General features: G+C 38.3%; 1 protein-coding gene across 3 annotated transcripts in view; it reads right to left on the bottom strand.

The window, feature by feature from the left end:
• Positions 1-10,021, bottom strand: part of FREM1 (FRAS1 related extracellular matrix 1) — a 56,492-nt gene extending 46,471 nt beyond the window's left edge. For all 3 annotated transcript variants that reach the window (XM_071424975.1, XM_071424976.1, XM_071424977.1), the window contains exons 1-6: positions 9,794-10,021; positions 4,677-4,771; positions 3,825-4,126; positions 3,126-3,322; positions 2,139-2,462; positions 648-756 (exon numbers count right to left, since the gene is read on the bottom strand). In XM_071424975.1, coding sequence (XP_071281076.1) covers positions 648-756; positions 2,139-2,462; positions 3,126-3,322; positions 3,825-4,126; positions 4,677-4,771; positions 9,794-10,021 — 1,255 coding nt within the window. The remainder of the gene's footprint in view (positions 1-647; positions 757-2,138; positions 2,463-3,125; positions 3,323-3,824; positions 4,127-4,676; positions 4,772-9,793) is intronic.
• Between the last annotated feature and the right edge of the window lie 8,274 nt (positions 10,022-18,295).

The raw sequence follows: 18,295 nt of genomic DNA, 5'->3' as shown, positions 1-18,295 counted from the left end.
TGGAAAACATGAGGCACCTTCTCAGATCCTTTCTTTTTCTACCGTAGGAAAACTGCATTTTCCCTGTTGTTAACTTCTAGACGTGTTTGATCTTATATTTTTTCCTTTTGATGATTAAATATCAATGCACTCTAGATGAGAGACTCTGTTTCCTTTCCAGTGCAGGCATTATAAATCTGTTTGAATTAGACCTAACCCTGTAAGGTTTCCAGGCTTTTGATGCTGGTGGTATATCATGCCCTTTTTCCTACTTGTTAATTTTGCACACTTCCACTTTAAACAACACCAACAAGCCTTGGTCTTTCCTACATGCTACCCCACTCTTCCTATTCCATAGAAGTTACCCTTAATGTTCATACCTTTTTATGTACAGTCCATTCTTCAAGAAAATGTTGTATAAATAAATCACAGTTTTCCTGTAACTCTATTTTTTCTTTATTTTTCATTCCAGTTAAGACATTAGATCTTTTCAAGTTGTTTTAACATGTTCCCTCCAAAATGGATATAGGGGAAAATAGATTTCTGCTCCTTCAGTTTAATGATCCTTAGACTCCAGGTGTAAATCTGATTTTTAGAGCTTTGACAAATATTTGTGTCAAAATGTTATTGATTCTGAAGCAAAATTAACTTAGCATAAGAGATCTCACCTGTATTCCATGAAACCCGAGGGGCATTTGTATCTGTTGTTCTGATAGAAAGATGCACAGTGATTGGTAAACTCCTTTCAAAGTAGAAGTCATGCACCTCAAACTCCACCTGTTGTGAAAACAGATAAACTGCTTATTGAAAACTGGAAACCAAATGTACTCCAAAACACATATAGTGCATTCTCTTCTGAGAGATCTTACAGACATTTGATAATATGTTAATAAACAAAACTTGATTTAGCTTCTAAAAAGAGCCACGGAAGTTCTGCACAAAACTGAGCCTTTTTTGCTCTTTGCAGTGAATTCTGTGAAACTTAGTTTGTAGTGTGTGTAATTTTAATTTTATTTGGGTAGTTAAATCACCAATTAATATAGAGCTTTTTTAAACTAGTAGTAATAAAAAGTGAGGGAGACATTTCCTGCTCTTTTAAGATGTGTAGGACCAGAAATAGGTATGACAGAAAATATATGTACTAGTACAGAAATTATTTTTTTTTTTTAAATCAAACTCTTGAGTTTTCAGATTCCAGAACTGTCAAATTCTTGAACCTGCAATCAGACAATGCTGAAAGCAGAACAGAGATGAGGCACTTAAGGAACAGATGTTTTGGTAGGATGTCTGGTCCTCACTTTAAGGAAACAGGGAAATGGGGTTCCTGTGAGAGCCAAGAAAAGAAAGGTGAGACAAGTCTTGTCAGCATCAATTGCCAGTTACTGTTGCTGTTGCTCTGCTTTCCAGGCAACCATTTCCTCAGCTTATCTTGCTCTGATTTCTTGTTTGTTCAGCTTTATTACTTTAGTACCAACCATTTTGCTTTGATTGGATAACTCCTTAAGTAACTTATCAGACAGTTATTTTATAACTCACTCAAGAACCTGCAGACAGAAACCTGACCTCTTTCATCACTTCCATCATGCTCTCTGTGTTAGTGACATGCTTTTACTACTCCCAGCAGGAACTGTTGGGAGCCCCTTTTTGCTATCCCTAAACCCTCATTATCACAGCAGGTAGGCTGTAAGGCCAAAGAGCAACCCTGCCTTTAACCGGTCTATCTTTCACGACTTTAAATATGTCACCTCTGCACAGGTCACAGAGATCAGTTACATTATGCAGGGATAAGAACTGTGTGGAAAAGGCACCACTGATCTTTACAAAGCCCCTTGGGTAAAAGTACAGGCACTGTTATTTCACTATTCCTCTTACTAAAAAAAAATCCTGTTTAGGTATTTCTCAGTCAGAGGGGATAAAAGGTTTTCAGTACAAAGAAATTCTTATGGAATGAGCAATAAACATCTATTTTGTGTTAGTTAAGATGATGTGTCATAGGAGAAAGTGGTAAAAGATTTTACCTCTGCTCCTGTATTACATATAGTTTTAAAAATTTTTTCCCCTGAAAAATGTCCATTACATACGATTACATTTATTTCCATTTTACTTAATCTTAAGGAGGTGAAAACCAGTTCACACATGTTCACACATCCCACTGTTACCTCATAACTCCTCCTCTCTGTGTGGCTGTTATTTGGAGGCTGATAAGCAATGAGCATGTCACTGAGATCCTTCCACGTGAAGGAGCCAATAGGTTTTGTGTGGTCAGAGAGGTGAGTGATAAAGCCTCGTGGAGGTGGCTTGGTGATGTTGAATATAAGCAGGGACTTTGGAGTTTCATTGTCTTCAGCATCAATGGTTGTGGTTGTAATAGGGGTTAAAATAAATTGATCTACTTCCAGGATGAACTTTGCCATTGGGGCAGCTTTGGGTATTTGGTTGGGAACAGCACCTCTAATCTGAACAGGGAGCCATGCATACTCCGTCTACAACAGGAAAAAAATGAGACAACTAAACAGGCAAAGTAAAGTGAAAAAATAAATCAAATTTCTTCTAGCTTCACATAGCAAATCATGGTACATGTTAAAGCAATAATTATTTTGAAAAGAAAAATTAAAATATTTTAATTAGAAAATGCCTAGAGTAAATATTGAGACATCATGAATATGACTTTCAGGTTCACTAGTCTTATTTGTGTCCTTATTTGAGGCTGAAATGACTTAATTTGATGTGAGTTTAATGAATAACTTTATCTGACAGAAACATGCACAAGCTATTAATTATTATTAACTGAATATGTTCACAGAGCTCTTAACTTATAATTACTGTGTATGCTGAAGTCAGTGCAGATCACGCTGTACAGAAGTTGTGGAATTATGCCAGAATTAATTTTTCTTTCAGGATAAACTACTCATGTCTGACAGTAATCAATCAGAGGTGTTTCTCTCTAGCTATAATGGTCTAATCATAGAGGCATGGAGATAATGCCTTTCATTAACTTAGCTGGCAAATTTGTAAGAACTGAAAAGATTTAAAGGCTCCCTATCTCTCTTCAAAAGCGACAAGGAGAAAAAAAACTATTAAAAAAGAAACAATGACAAAAACCACAGGATGATAATCAGACATTATAAACTTACATAAAAACCTACCTTGTGCAGAGTTTTGCTTCTGCTGTCTGAGAGATCCAACCTCACAGGAATATAATCAGTGTCAGGTGAGGGGGGGTCAAGATGTCGATACTGAATTCCCATTCTCAGAAATTCTTCACAGCTCATCTTTTTGTTGTTAATATCTCCTAGTCCCTGTGCACAGCTCCTGTTTCTGCACTGTTGGCCCAGGCGGTGCTCTGTAACCCAAAAGCAATAGTGAAAGTTACCAGAGCAGAAACCACCATGGGGAACCTGCCCATGTAGCTAAAGCAACCCTGAGACAGACAGTGTGATGAGAAGTAGGGCTTCTTTCCTTAATTTCTCCTACAGGATTTTGTTTTCATCTGATGTCTTCCAACTCCATCCTACCTTAGTGTTTTGGTTAGGTGCTGCCTCCAGCAATGACCTGTGCTGTTTCTACTGAGTCTTGGCACACACAAAACTGTCACATTGGTCCACATATCTATGGGCCAGAAATATGGCCAGAACCCGGTCAAGGAATTATTGACCCAGATCTGTGATCTGCATGGTGCCTCACAAAAGCTTCATGTCCCTTTCATGCCCACAATAGCTCAAGCTGTTCACTAAATTTCACACAACCCACTGTTACACAGCACATCTGAAACGGCCCACTACTCCAGACTTAATCTGCTGCATCTCTCTGAAGGTGCTAATGCAAACAACAAAAGCACATCATACTAGTGTCAGGGAAGAAGCTCCATGGCTGATCTCTACCAAACTGCCCTTGCTGCACTTTCCCAGCAATAAGCTGGCCATGAGCAGGCAGGTGAGTTTCCGAAGAGATTATGGAAATGGTGCAATCCAGGTTTATCTTCCTGTCATAATCAAAGGTGAGGACGTTCTTGTCAATCACCCTGGACAGACCGTAGTATTCAGGGACCTCCAACGCGTGGGAGCGCATTTTTATGATGTTACAGTCTGGCTCAAGTAACTGCACATGAAGGGTGAAAGTTTCTACAAACGTTTCTGTTTCTGTAAACCTGCAAGGGACAGAAGAAAATCAGTTATGTTTCATGCCATCTTCTATTGCTTTGTGATTTGGGCATTGTCTTCATCTTTGAAACGGAATTACTTGAACTGATTTCTCTCTTGTGTGCTCAAGCCTTGAATCACCATAACATAGATCCTGCTGCCCAAATTCCCCTTCTTATAAGGGGATGTGTGTGAAGATGTAACTCTCTGTGTGTATATGAGTGTCTGTCCCTATCAGCAGGACAATAGAGAACAAACATGCAGTATTCTGAAAGTGCTATTGCCATTTTCCACAGCATAATGAAAAATCACTGGTTGTGTGTAATAAGCCCGCAATACATAATACACGTTAAATGAGCGTATCTGCAATACATGGTGAGAAATGTTTCTGTAAACAGATGGTCACTTCTTGACTAATGATGCAGCTACTGGATCTAAGTGGTTACATCATGTACAGCAGAACATGCTTTAACTGTAAAAAATGGACTGCTTGTTCTTCCTAAGGTCAGCTGGGCTCCTGGTAACAGTGAAGTGTGACCTGCTGCTGCTGCTGCTTACCTGTACAGCCTAAGCATGACCTTGTCTTCATCTAAAATCGGACATCCATTGTGGGTATATTTGACTTCATTAGGAAGGAAGTGGCAGTCAAAAACCTATGAAGGAGAAAGAATATACTGGCACCACACTGCCAAAGATGTTAACTTCACAGCCCCTTCTCTACTTCTCTCTGAGTGCCTGGAACCAGACTAACAAAATGTTTAATATGTAGTTCATTTCTGTGAACAGGTATTCACCTGTATGTGATCCCTTTGTGGGAGTCAGAGCAACCACTTAACATGGGACTGCCTGCACGCCACAATTAGAAGGGCAAAGGTTGTATGTGATTGTTTCAGGCTGCCAAGTCCCTCCCCAGTACAACAAATAGTTTGACCTCACCTTCTTTACCACTGCAGCCTGTGGAGTTAAGACTGTAAATATATCCAGCAGTATATACAACTGCAGTGGTGCTGAAAAGCCAGCAGTTCCATCATAATAATTTGAGACTTATTGACTTTTAAAGTTGCTCATGACAATAGCTTGATTATATAGTAAATCTTGCTTTATGTCCACCACAATTATACCACAAAAGTACAACATAGCTAACTTATAATTGTTCCCAGTTTCTGTGATACTGACTTTGTACCAGTAGCTCTTTTCTAGATCAGACATCATCTCTGTGCCATACAAACATCCATCCCCAAAATCGATGTAATCCACAGCACAAAAGCAAGCAGATACCTATGCTTTCCTACCAATTCAAAATAGACTAATTCTGACAACATACCTGATATAGGCAAAATTTGTGAGTCTGTCTGGCCACAGTTAACCATCTAAGGCAGACACTGCTTTCAGGCAGATTGATTTATTTAATGGTTGGTTGGTTTGTGAAAGCAAGGCAATGAGAAAACATGCCTGACACAAATAGAAGAAAGATTGCTTTGACATACCCATTCTTTGGAAAAGGGATTTGGGTTCTGAGGAAAACAATTTCCGTGTTCTCAAATACTGCAATTGGCAAGACTGGAAATTTAAAATTCCCCCTCAGTATCGTTTCTTTACTGAATTACCAGAAAGCTCCTAGCATTGATAGACTGTGTTAACCTTGTGATGAAAGGGAATCCCTACGCAGTCTATGGAGCATGGAAGATGCTCATGTTTCATATCTTCAGAGAGAAAAGGCATATTCTAGCCAGCAAGAAACCAAAATCACTGCATTTCCAAAGCATTTCACTGTGAATCTAAACATAGTTTTCATTGCATTATTTGGGGCAGTATTCACAAATGGTTATATGGACTTCCACAGACTAAAGTGAAATTTGTTCAACACTTACTAACAGACATAATAAGGCCATAACTAATAGCAGTTAATATATGTATATGGCTGACTGACTAGCCTTTTTTTTTTCAAAAAATAAGAGGTAATTTCTTAATGACAGTAATTTTTTAAAATATGACAAAAGAATCATGAAAATTATTATTTGAGCCAATTCATGCAAATGCAATGCATGAATTTTGTTCATTTCCCTAACCACTTTAGACCATGGTGAAATGGCTGAGAGACTTTAGTAAGGTTCTAAAATTTTGACTGAAAGTGTAACTCATAGAGAAAATCTTTGGATGCTCTGACTTTAGGTGTAAAATTTATGTAATAATTTAATTCTTAATTAATTGTTAGTACATGCTTAACTGAAGCACCTCATGACATTTGCATTAAGAGATTTAAGAATTATTGAACTTTGTTTCTTTCTAACCATTACACAGAATGTAACTTACATCCTTCTCTAACGGAAGAATAGTTAGAGTTTCTCAGCTTTCATTATTAGTGAAAGGGCCCACTTCCACTGAAGTCATTCTTAGTTGCTCAAGCAATGTGATAATTTTTCTATATTCCAAGCACTTTTAAAATTTATTGCCTGCTTTTAACTTCCATCAAGAAGTGCATTGTACAATGTCTTTCCTTTTTTTAGTTGTTTTTTGGGGCTTTTTTTAACTGATGAGATAGTTGATTTTCAGACATATATATACATGGATTAATCTCTTGGAATAATCTGTGGTTTTATGGAAAGTACATTTGGTTTTATTTGTTGGGTCTGCTTAGAAAGGAATGACAAGAACAATATGTGGAAAACAAAATTACACTCATATGATGAAAATTTTGACTATGTTGTGGCTGTTCTGTTGTGCATTATTTTCAAATTCTGTAGAAATATGTGTTCTGCTTTTTTTTTTAAACAAAACCAAAAAATATTCCTTTTTCTTACTTAATGTCCTTTCTTTCTTAGTAGAAACTAATATAAAGGAACATGATATTTAAGTAATACAAGGGATAGTCTTATGTAATAGTCTACAAAAATGGAAAATAAAATTAAGTAGTTATGTGGTATGCTATCTTGAAGAAAGAAAAAAATGTATATTATATACAAAACCCACTCATATGGTAGCTTCAGAAGCTTAATGTTGTACACTGAAAGTGAGATTCTTGACTGACATAAATCAGTGTAAAGCCCTCAAAGTCAGTAGGATTTTGGTTTCATGAGGGTGTTGTGGGGGACAAGGCCAAAGGGATTACAGAAGTCCAGATAGAAGACGTCCGAGCCCTTCCCTTGCCCACTGATGGAGTCACTCCATTCACAGAAAGCCAAGGGGTGGGTCAGGCAGGACCTGCCCTTGGTGAAGCCATGCTGGCTGTCTTGAATCACCTCCTTGTCTTCCATGTGCCTTAGCACAGCTTCTACTAGGATCTGTTCCATGATTTTCCTAGGAACAGAGCAGAGGCTGACAGGTCAATAACTCCCAGGAAAGATCTACCTTTTTATAGGATGGTTACTGTAGCCATCCTCACCTGACTGCCATGACTTTTCAAATATTATGGAATGTGGCTTTACAGCTACATCAACCAGTTCCCTTAGGACTCAGGGATGCATCTCACTGAGTCAAATCATATCAAAGAATTAAATGTCCTTATTTTTAAGACATCATTAGCTCCACATCTTAATTGGTAAGAAGAGATTGGAAAATTTAGAACCTTTCTACAAAGGTTTGTTACCACTGACTGACAGTCAGTTTATATATGTATTTAGACACAATCTGCTTTGCAAAAAAGAAACATCTGGTTTATGTTTCCTGATATGTTTTCCTTTTGTATGAACAGGCAACTCTAATTGTCTATAAATTCACTGGGTAAGACAAAGGAAATCTAAATATTTTCCTAATTACTGTTGGGCTTTGGATTTTTCCACTTCAACTGCTTTTCAATTACAATTTATAATTAAATTGTCATACATTCCTAGAACATAACCCAATTTAATGGAAGTAAACCAAATCATACCAGAGACATTTTCTTGCTGCAGAATTTCCTGTAGAAAGATCATGAGTGGCACAAGGAGATCTAGACTCTGGCACATTTTTTCAGGAATGGTGAAAGCTCAGGCACCACTAGCAGGCACAGTCTTTGTCCAGCCTGGTGCCCTAGGGGCACCTGCCCAACAGAGCTCTTCCCTCTACATGTGTGCCTCCAGCTTCCACACTCAGCTGCCTGGGCAGATATTCAGGGCCATGAAAGAGCAGGTGCTTAATAGATGTGGGGCTGGGAGAGGGGAGGTTGTCTGGAAAATAAGGTGCAGTGAATGCACATCTCCTGGGATCTCTTGCAAAGGGCCTCTAGCTCTGTGCTTGAAAGATGTTGGGTTACACAGGACAAAGTGGCTATTTCAAAATGCCTGGGTCCTACTGCACATAGAAGCTGAGGCAGAAGTTAAAAGCAAAATTACTCCTCAGCCAGACAGATGGCCTACAGAAGAGGTTCACTGTAGGTTTCACATGTAAGTCCCTCTTTTCCTCCTCTCCTTTAGGTTGTATATTAAGAAAAATTTCTTTACTGAAGGGTTGGCCAGGCATTAAAACACATTCCCCAAGGAAATGGTGGAATCACCATACTTGGAAACATTCAAAAATAATATATAGGGACGTGGTTTTTAGTGGACCTGGCAGTGCTGGGTTAATGGCTGTACTCATTGTTCTTCGAGGTCTTTCCAGCCTTAATGTTCTATGTTTGTAGGAGTCAGGGACCACCCTGTACTGGGGAAGTAGAGGGGGTGTACTAAGGCCAGTGTCCCTGGCTGGCAGAAAACAAGCCCTGGGTAGTTTCTGCAGATGCACTACACTACTTAAGGCAGTCTCTAGAGAAGATCACACATTGTCCTCCTGGTTTCCCTGGTACGCCTCTGCTCCTTAGGAGGGCTGATTCAGCTGAAGTACTTGTCAGTGGTTTGCAAAAATAATACTGATGAACAAGCCAGAAGTTTTGAAAAATCTATTGAGATTCACCTATCTTCACAGAAGCCACCAAAAACCCTGGAAAGGTTAAAAACTATAGTCATATACAAGCACATGAAAATGTATGCTGTGGCACAAACCAGAATTTTTCAAACTCCAAAACCTGCTTGGTTATGAACCATTAAAACCATTTATCTTCTGTCTATAACATTACATGTTCATGAACTGTGTTCAACTCCTTCCTGTTATAACTCAGGTGGGCAATTTGTAAAGCAGATGAGTAGCAGAAATGTAATATGTGAAATATATTTCATTATTCCTACAAGCTCAACATTTGAAAAGAAAACAGGGGAGTTTTAATGTATTTGCCATCTGCTAACAATTTGGCTGTTGCAGAGCAGAACAAACAATGCTGCACACAATGTGCTTATTGTATGTGATTATTTTTTCTTAATTGGTCCTTAAGTAGGTGGCTCCGTGACTAAAATTCAAAATGCTGTAGTGGGATATGCATTATTCAAGGGGCACTGGTTACCCTCATGGGAGAAAAATAAGCAGCTGAGAGACTGAGGATATCTCCTAACTGGAAGTTTTGAAATACCCATTCTTCACTTGTGAAAGGAGACTCTGACCAGACTCACTTCTGTGCACTCGTGCTACTGATCTCAGCTTTTGGATTTCAGGGTTGCAGTTCTCTGCCAGCTGTCTACATAAGCAAAAGCTGAATCCCACACACTGTTCAGTTTCATGCCTTTTAGTCACTACCCAAAGAAGAACAAAAATCAATCAAGCAGTCCCTTTTAGTTTCTCCCAGACCTGCGCACACTAATACTCAAGGCAGCAAAGCAGAGCCCAAATACCTGTGGAGTGAGTTTCCCAACCCTCTGTGTTATTGGCTCATTGATCACTTCTACTTTGCAGACATCTTTCTCTCTGGGGATGGAAAAGTTGAGGTCTTCTTCTGACAGGAAGACAGATTGTCCCTTCATCACTTTCACCCCAAGGTTCACACTAATAAAGGAGGAGCACACAACTCTTAACACAACAGGCAGCAGTAGAAGCAGCCAGCCTTTCTCAGAGGGCTTCATACTATAGGGGGGTGCCAGCCTTCTTCAGTGAAAAAATTTCTTAACAAAGGGAGTCTTCTTCCTCCACCAGCAGACTTTCACCATATAATTAAGGCATTATTAGTCACAGATTAAAAATGTATGACACATTTTCTATTAATAGGCTCTCCTTGACTGAAATTTGGGCAGTTATTGGGCAGATATTTTCAAAATATCCTTAGTTTTTTATAAAATTCATTGGTCAAGCCTGACAAAATGATGAATGTGTTCTCAAGGTTTGTCAATCCTGAAAAAAAAACAAGAGAAAGAAATTGCTATAAGGAATCAGGCAATTATAGGGAAAAAACAAAACAACTAACATACAAAATACTTCCACCATTTCTGACAAATGCAGTTCATTTTAATACCATTCAGTACACACATGATCAGAAAATAGCAGACAACCCCAAAGTCTGAGAAGAAATCAACGGAGATAAAAAGACAAGATAATATAGAAAATAAATTACACAAGTTTCTCATGCCCCTAATTACAGTGAATCTTCATCTTTCATGTTTATGACCTCATAAGAAAGTAATTTTTTTTCTGGCATTAAACAAGCACTATTGAAATCCTTTTAAAAGCCTAATTTCTACAACCCACCAAAGTAACTGAAGTTACAGCACAAAGAACAGGAAGCGATTGATTTAATTAAATTTGAGAATAAGAATTCCAAGACAGAAAAGTGTCAACATTCCTTTTTGTAAAATTTTAATGCCCTGACTAATTACTTGCCACAACCTTACAACCAACAGGGAAGTTTCCTGAAAGTGAATTAAAAAACAAGTTCTTGTACGTCTTTATTTTCTTTGTTGTTGTTGTTAATAGGTAAGTGTTCACTCTACTGTTTCTGGCAGAATGAATTTCTGAGCAGCCTGTAACTGAATATAGGTATCCACCCAGATTTAAATTTCACTGAAAAAAACCTGGCAGTTCAGAAGTTCTGTAAAATTATTCACTTCCAAAAGTTAAACAAGACAGATCTACTCACTTCATCACATGTTTAAGATTGAAAATAACATATTAAGTTAGATGTATGTTGACTGTGTAGTCTGGAATGCAAATTTTTACTCTAATTTTCTAGGTATTTATCTGAAAGTCTTTCCATTTTGGTTTAAAATATTGAAACCATGCCAGTCTGAAGAAAATCTAAGAGAAAATGTAGAATTCTAGCCAGTGGAAGAGGAATGAAATCCATTGTAGAAAATTCAGATAAGAAAACAATTAGAGATTTTAGTTTCAGACTAGGACCTGGCAAAGTGCTAAGAGGCAGTTAATGACTCTGATACATAGACCTGGTGGTTTGCATCTCATGACAATGCCACTAATTCTCTGCTCCATAATAGCAGGCTGAGGCATAGAAAAATGGTGCAAAATAGCTTTATTCACAGGCATTTTCTTACACAGTGCCTCATCAGAAATTATAAAATTAAAGCCTAGATAGTTTTGATTTTCTGCACTCCAATGTGGATAGCTATTATAAAACAATGTCAAAGTTGAGAGATAGCTTCATCACCAGTTTGAAAATGACACTCATGCAGCGACCTCTGCATCTTGACTCTGCTACATCTGTTTCTGGTGCCTGCCCCATAAATCCCAGCACGGAATACAGCTGTAAACCTTGGGTGCAGGCAGTGGCTTCTATGCTGCCCTTTCCTGCATCAAAAACAGAACAGAAAGTGCTCAAGAGGAATCAGGAGCATTTTGATCAATTTCATGGTGGATGTATGAGATATTCTCTGCTACAAATTTGGCCCCTTTGTCACTGTGTATTACAGTCTTGCTTTGACTACTTTAAGGTGCAGACAGAGCTCCTGTATCACTATATGTTTGCCCCATATGTTGCAGCCACTGGCCTCTACTTGGATGCTGTAGGACTGTCTCCTGAGGTGGCCAAGAGAAGACCTTGGGAAGTACAACCTCACTTTCTCAATTACTTATACAATCATAGCAAGATGAAATGGCAAGAGATTCTTTCAACATATAATGACAATAAAATGAGAAGGTTTTGGGGTGAGTGCCAAGGCATTAATATCCTCCCTATCTGTAAAGAAGGTGATTGCTTCAATGAAGTCATGTGTGTGCTACATGGTACTTATACTGATTGACAGTCTTCTGCTCTTCAGCAGATACACAGCTGCTGGTGATGCCATTGTCACATTTTGTGACTGTTTTGAACTTCCTTACAATCTCCTTACTTCTCTGCCCTTAATATCACAGCTGAACCTGATTCTCCTCTGCTACTCATTGCCACATCACCGGTGTCTCCAGAAGGGACATACAACTAAGGGACTGTTTAATTCCAAATGCACCAAAATATTTCAGATTACGTAGTGGCCTAATGAAATAATGGTATTCACAAACAACATAGAAGGAAATTAAGCTGAAATTAAGCTGTTTTCTCATCAGCTTTCTAAGGGTCTGTCTATATGCCTAAACAGCTGAAACAACTGAACAACTCCAGGTGCACTGTGTGAGTACAAGCTCACAGAAAGCTACCAGCTTTGGTCCCAGAAGCAAAACAGTCAGTTCTGTGATATATCATGTATAGCTGTTATTCCTCAGTGGGAATGGAAGATTTAATTTATGAGGAGGGGCCAACACAGCTGGATTTGTTCAGCCTGAAGAAGAGAAGCCTTATTGTTTATTTTTAGACTTCTAACAGAAGAGTGCCTGGAGCACAAGGAAGAGACATACAAACACACTAAAACAGCAAGGTTTATTTAATAAACAACTAATCAAGACCCGAGTTTCTTGATGTAACTTTGAAGCCAAATTTTCCATAAAACTGGCTTTTCTTGGGAAAAGAGGTAGGCACAGTTACCTGCAGAGGTCCTTTTCACCCTAAATCATATGCTGACTCTAAGCTGAAAAAGTAGAGCCATCTGACTACTAAGATCTAAATTAATAACCTGGTGCATTTTTGCAAAATACAATGTTATACTCTGCCACCTGTCCAGCAATTCCCCTGAGATCCAATATAAATATTATATATTTCTATATATAAATACATATAAAATGGTATAAAAAATGTGGCAACAAGCAAGGAGATCTCCTTTCCCAAAATTAGAGGCAATTGGCCAAGCTGACTCTGAGATTTGAAAGCCTAGAAGATAAGTCCCAAAGATGTGCCCAAGGCATTGAACAAGGGACACTTGGCAAGGGGAGCTCTAGGGAGCTGCTCATCTGCGGGCAGCTCCTGCCCACTCAGCAGATGAGCCTGGGCTAAGGCAGGGGGAGAAGGAGCCTCCGAAATGGAGTGAATGTGAGTCTGTAGAGCTGACAGAGGGACATACCAAACCAGGGACAATGTAGAGAATGGTTTCAGTTAAAAATTTCCTCCAAGTGCCAGAACTGGTATTCCCTCAGGGCTGCTGGTGCACATATGAGAAATGATGCAATGGTTAATTACAAACATAACAAGTGGGTCTGATTGTGAGCAGAGCTACATTGATGTAAGTAAAAGATTAATACAAATTTAGATAGCTCTCTACCAATACAAAACAACTGAAAGTAAAATCTGACACAGCACCAGTAAGTCTCAGCTCTAATAGCTAAAACTTGAGAAAAATACCTGTAATCACAAGTGGCTTTGAGCCAAGTCTCAATGACACCCAAAACCTTCATTGGGATTTGGATGAGACTTCAAGAGTTTCTCTGTATATGACAAAATCTCTGGTTTCCTGGGATATTTCCCTCAGCAGATGGATCAAAATTTCCCTAATCTTTCGCAAAACAGGAATGGGATAATGAAGAATGATTGCTGCGGGTTGGAAGTTGGATTGATTTGTTTTAATGAATACCAGAAAAAGTTTGCAAGAAACAGAAAGAACATACAAAAATTTTTGAGGACACATTTAAAGAAAACAACTAAGAGCTTTCCATGATTTCTAGGAAACAAGATTAGTATTATAGTAATTAAAATCTGGCACAGGGCAATGAAAGGATCATGAGGTATTAAATTAGGAGAATGTGCGCTTAACACATGCACCCCTTGGACTGTTTGCTATCTAATGGTTCTGTTCCATGCACTACAAACAAGAATTACAGGTCACCAAGAAGCTAAGTATGTGGCAAGGTATTTGCTGAGTTAAGGAATGGCAGATAACACCCTGTAAGTAGTTACACCTTGGACCCATGCCAACAGTAGAGATGCATTTTGCCTAAGGTAAAGTGCAATTCTCAATTAGCTGAGATGGTGACTAGTAGAATTCTCTAACTAGAAAATAAGTTACTTTAAAAATCCCCTTCTAATAACCATTTGAAGAAACAGTGTATAATTATCTGCAGAATTTGTTGGAATATCTCAGCAAAACACTGTAAAAGCAACTTGTTTTTAAAAGTTGATAATTCCAGACAAATACATAGAAATCAGCAGGAAATGTAAAATCTTTGTAAGCACATGTATTAAGGGACACACGTAAACTTTTATGCATGCATATGACTAATAAACCTCTGCCTATTTTAGATGAATCAGTTGTCTGAATGAAGATGAAAATGTAAAAATGCTGATAGTTCCCTATTGCGAAATAAGTGTACAATTTTAAAACATGCATTTAAAAAATAAGTTATCCCAACTAAATGAAATATATCCTTTTTAATGACTTACTAGTATCAAAAGGTTTTAGCATATGTTTCAGAGCTTTTTATCACATTTCTTCTAGTGTGTCTCATTAATAAGACAATTCTAAGCAAATAAATCTTATTTAGCTCTTCCAAGCTTTTAAAGCCACAAAGTTTCATTATATCTGATGAAAAAAAGCCAGCGTGGTTAAGACATTTATATCAACTTGAATATTAGGATAAAGTAAGCTGTTTGGAATCCAAACTTTCAAGTTAGCTTCTACTAAACCACTGGCAAAACCCAGTGCCTGCTTTCCTCAAAGTTAGAACTGAATTTTCATCCATCTCGAGCTCAAAAATTACTGTCTGGCTGCTCTGCTGCAGCATTCAGCAACAAACTGAACTCTGCAAGCTGCTAAGCACTATTACAACCACAAACACAACAGCATTCAGTTTGTACAACAAACTTGAATAAGATACTTACAGGTAGCAGTGTTTCTGCTGGAGGCTGAACATGAGATCATACTAGAAAAAGAGGAAAAATGTATGTCACTGACCCAGTAATTTCTGTTTTAAAAGGCTGGCAGAGAAAGAAATCCAACGAGTGAGCGACAGAGAGAAAGCAGAGAGGGGGAGGGGAGATAGATAGATGAAATTCCAGTCTTTCTGGTCAGCTTGGCTGTAGTTTTCTCTGTAGTGAAAATCCACAATAAACACTCCTTGCTTGCAAGACTGCTCCTGACTGCAGAGTCACAAATTACAAATACTTTCAGGCTTCATATGATAAAGGCACTCACAGATGCCTTGTAGTGTTTAACTCAGCAATGTTTCTCTGACAGTCAGCTCCAGATCTTCTTTTCCCCTTCTCCTACTTAAGTCTGTTTGGACCAGAAACTAAGCTGCTGTTACTAATGTTTGCTCTTTGTTGTTCTTTTTTTCCCTTTTTTTTTCTTTTTTTCTTTTTTTTTTTTTTGTCCCCACTTTTGCTACTTTATTTCCTTTGAAATGCACACAAACACACCACTACAGTATTATTCAAATTATAATTTTATTTTTTCCCATTCAGAACAGCAAGAAAGACAAAGAGTATAGGCAAAATCCTACCAATTATTAAATATCTCATAGGATTCAAGATGTCTCTCCAGCTTTCTGTTATGAGATTCACATCAGATTTAACTGGCTGATGAGATTCTAAGTAAAATTTGCTATCATACAGTGGGTCTGGGGTTCACCCTGAGGAGTAAACCTGACAGCCCTAATTTTCAGAGCACAGAAAGTGAATTGCAAAGTCACAATACAGGGACAGACTACCCTAATCCATCTCAGCACAGGGACCTAAAGAGTTTTTTAAGTATACAGAACAAAAACCTTTTCAGCCCAGCAATAGGGCACTGGGACAAGGGCAAGAGGGACAGCATGGGGAAGAGCTGCTGACTTCCAGGTTGCTTGTGTACATAGGAATCAAATCTAGCACAACTCGAGTGCTGCAACATTGTCTCCCCTTGTCCTTCTTTGAATAAGCAAGCTGACTTTGACCCTCATATGGAGACAAAACCACAATATAAAAATGCAAAACTGAAGTCAATAGGAAGAAAGAAAAGAACCAGCAGATGTTCCTGTGGCATGACTTATGTACAGATGAAGAAAACAGATGACTGTTAAAAATTAAAATGAACTCAAAGCTACACAATGTGTAATATGATACAATCTGGCCTATATTTCCCTAGGGGAAAAAACACCATGCACAAAAAATTTCCTTGAGGTACATTGTTCTTATTAGAGTAATGTACTGTCCTGGATTTCAGACCACACATTTTATCAGGCTTCAGAAAAACTTGCAATATATATTTGTCTCCTCTGAGTTGTGTATCTGGCTGTGGGTTAGCCTGTATGTTTCTGGTTTTGCTTGCTGAAACGTAGCTTCTAATTCACTGTGATGAATGGCATGTCTGTATTGTACTGTGGTCTGATTAGGAGCATCAGCATAACTGTCCTTACAGGCTGAGTGAAAGAGTGGCAGCTTATTTTAAAGTCTGTGACACATTAATCAATAATATCATTGCAGAAGCTGTCTTCAAACCGGTTTTATAACCGCAGCAATGAATTTAGCATTCCATTTTTTATTGTACTCCTTAACTACAATTAATTTTTGCAATCTATCAAAGTCACATTATCTAAAGGATAGAACAAAATTACCCAAGCTTTTCTTGATAAATGCCAGAGCACTGAAGAGAAGACAAGCCTTTTGTACAACACTCAGTCTTTCTATTTCAATGTTTGCCCACACAGGAAATAGTGTAGTTCTGTTTCCCATAGATGAAACTTAAGCACAGTATATATTTTTTATCAATTATTAGTAAAATCATACAGTCTAGATTGTTGATATGAAGGTAATAAGTTAAAGGTTTTCTGCAAGCTTTTGTTAACAAGACACAGTCAAAATCAGCCACTTTCCTTACAGGCTTTTATTTGAAAAATTAAAAAAAAGATCTTACTTGAGGCACAAAGTAGGCAAGAGTACACACACAAACACACATGAGACACCTCACACACAGCCCCATCTCCGCTTTTTCATTTTGACTTACCTTGATAAGTAAAGGCCTAAACCCACATTGTTTGATATCTGCACATTCAGTCAACACTCCTGTAAGGAGCATGAGGTTCTCAAAGGAAAAAAAAATAATTGTTCCTGTCCTAATCTGAGGGCTGGACAAGAAGGAGATGTGCTGCATTGTGAGGGAAAAAATACAATTATTTTCCAGGTATTTACTACATGACATAAATTTTATTGTGTGAGCAACAATACCTGATAGCAGCAGTCCATTCTTCATACAACTTTTAAAGAAAATATTCTAATACATCAATGTCTTACATGGAGCACAGCTGTCAGAAGATCAAATGCACTGGGTCATTACCAGCTGCTTCACTGGCAAATACATGCAGAGAATCTATAAAGGCAAAGTTCTTGACCAAAGACAAATTATTCAAATTTTTAACTGCAGAAGGGGCATTAGGCATAGAGAATGGCATTATGGAAAATACAATAATGCAGCACAAAAATACTTGGTTTGTGTTGAGCAGATCAAAAGATCAGAATGTTGCCTGAACGTCTGAGACAAATATGAGTGGCATTTCCAGCATAATGAGTGGCTTCTTTGAGGAATCCATATTTGGTTCTATTATCTCTAATTTTAAAGACTTTGATTTTTCCCAGAAGACTTTGTATCTTGGGCTAGACCCTCAGATGTTGCAGAGGACAATGAAGGGACATCTTCAAAGACTTTGGTATCTTGGCAATCCCTGCAGTCCTTTGCCTGAATGTATCTAGAGCACATCATCACTAGTAAGTTTCCTTCAAATTATACATCCGTAGGGATTAGCATACATGCTGTAAATCATAAAAACACCTCTTCAAGGCTGTGGTGTTCTTTTTAGAGAAGTAAGAGGGATTAGGCATATCTGGATAGAAAGCAGCCAAGTCTTCCCCCCATGCCGTCCAGGTCAGCCTCACTGCAGCGTCCACTGAGGCTGTGGGACTGTGCGACCAGAGAGGCTTGTCCTACAGTGGAACAGGATAGTAGAGACACATAACAATTTCATAGGAAGAGAAACTCAGCTATCACCATTCTGCAGGACACTTTCTGCAACATTAAGAGACATGCTTCTGTGTATAAGCTTCACCACAGAACTTCAAT

This window comes from Agelaius tricolor, unplaced genomic scaffold (assembly GCF_023055355.1).
Source record: "Agelaius tricolor isolate 1412-34295 unplaced genomic scaffold, bAgeTri1.0.p SCAF_4, whole genome shotgun sequence".
Taxonomy (NCBI): Eukaryota; Metazoa; Chordata; class Aves; order Passeriformes; family Icteridae; genus Agelaius; species Agelaius tricolor.
Note: the sequence above shows the minus strand (reverse complement) of the source record. Positions and strands in the feature narration are given on the sequence as shown.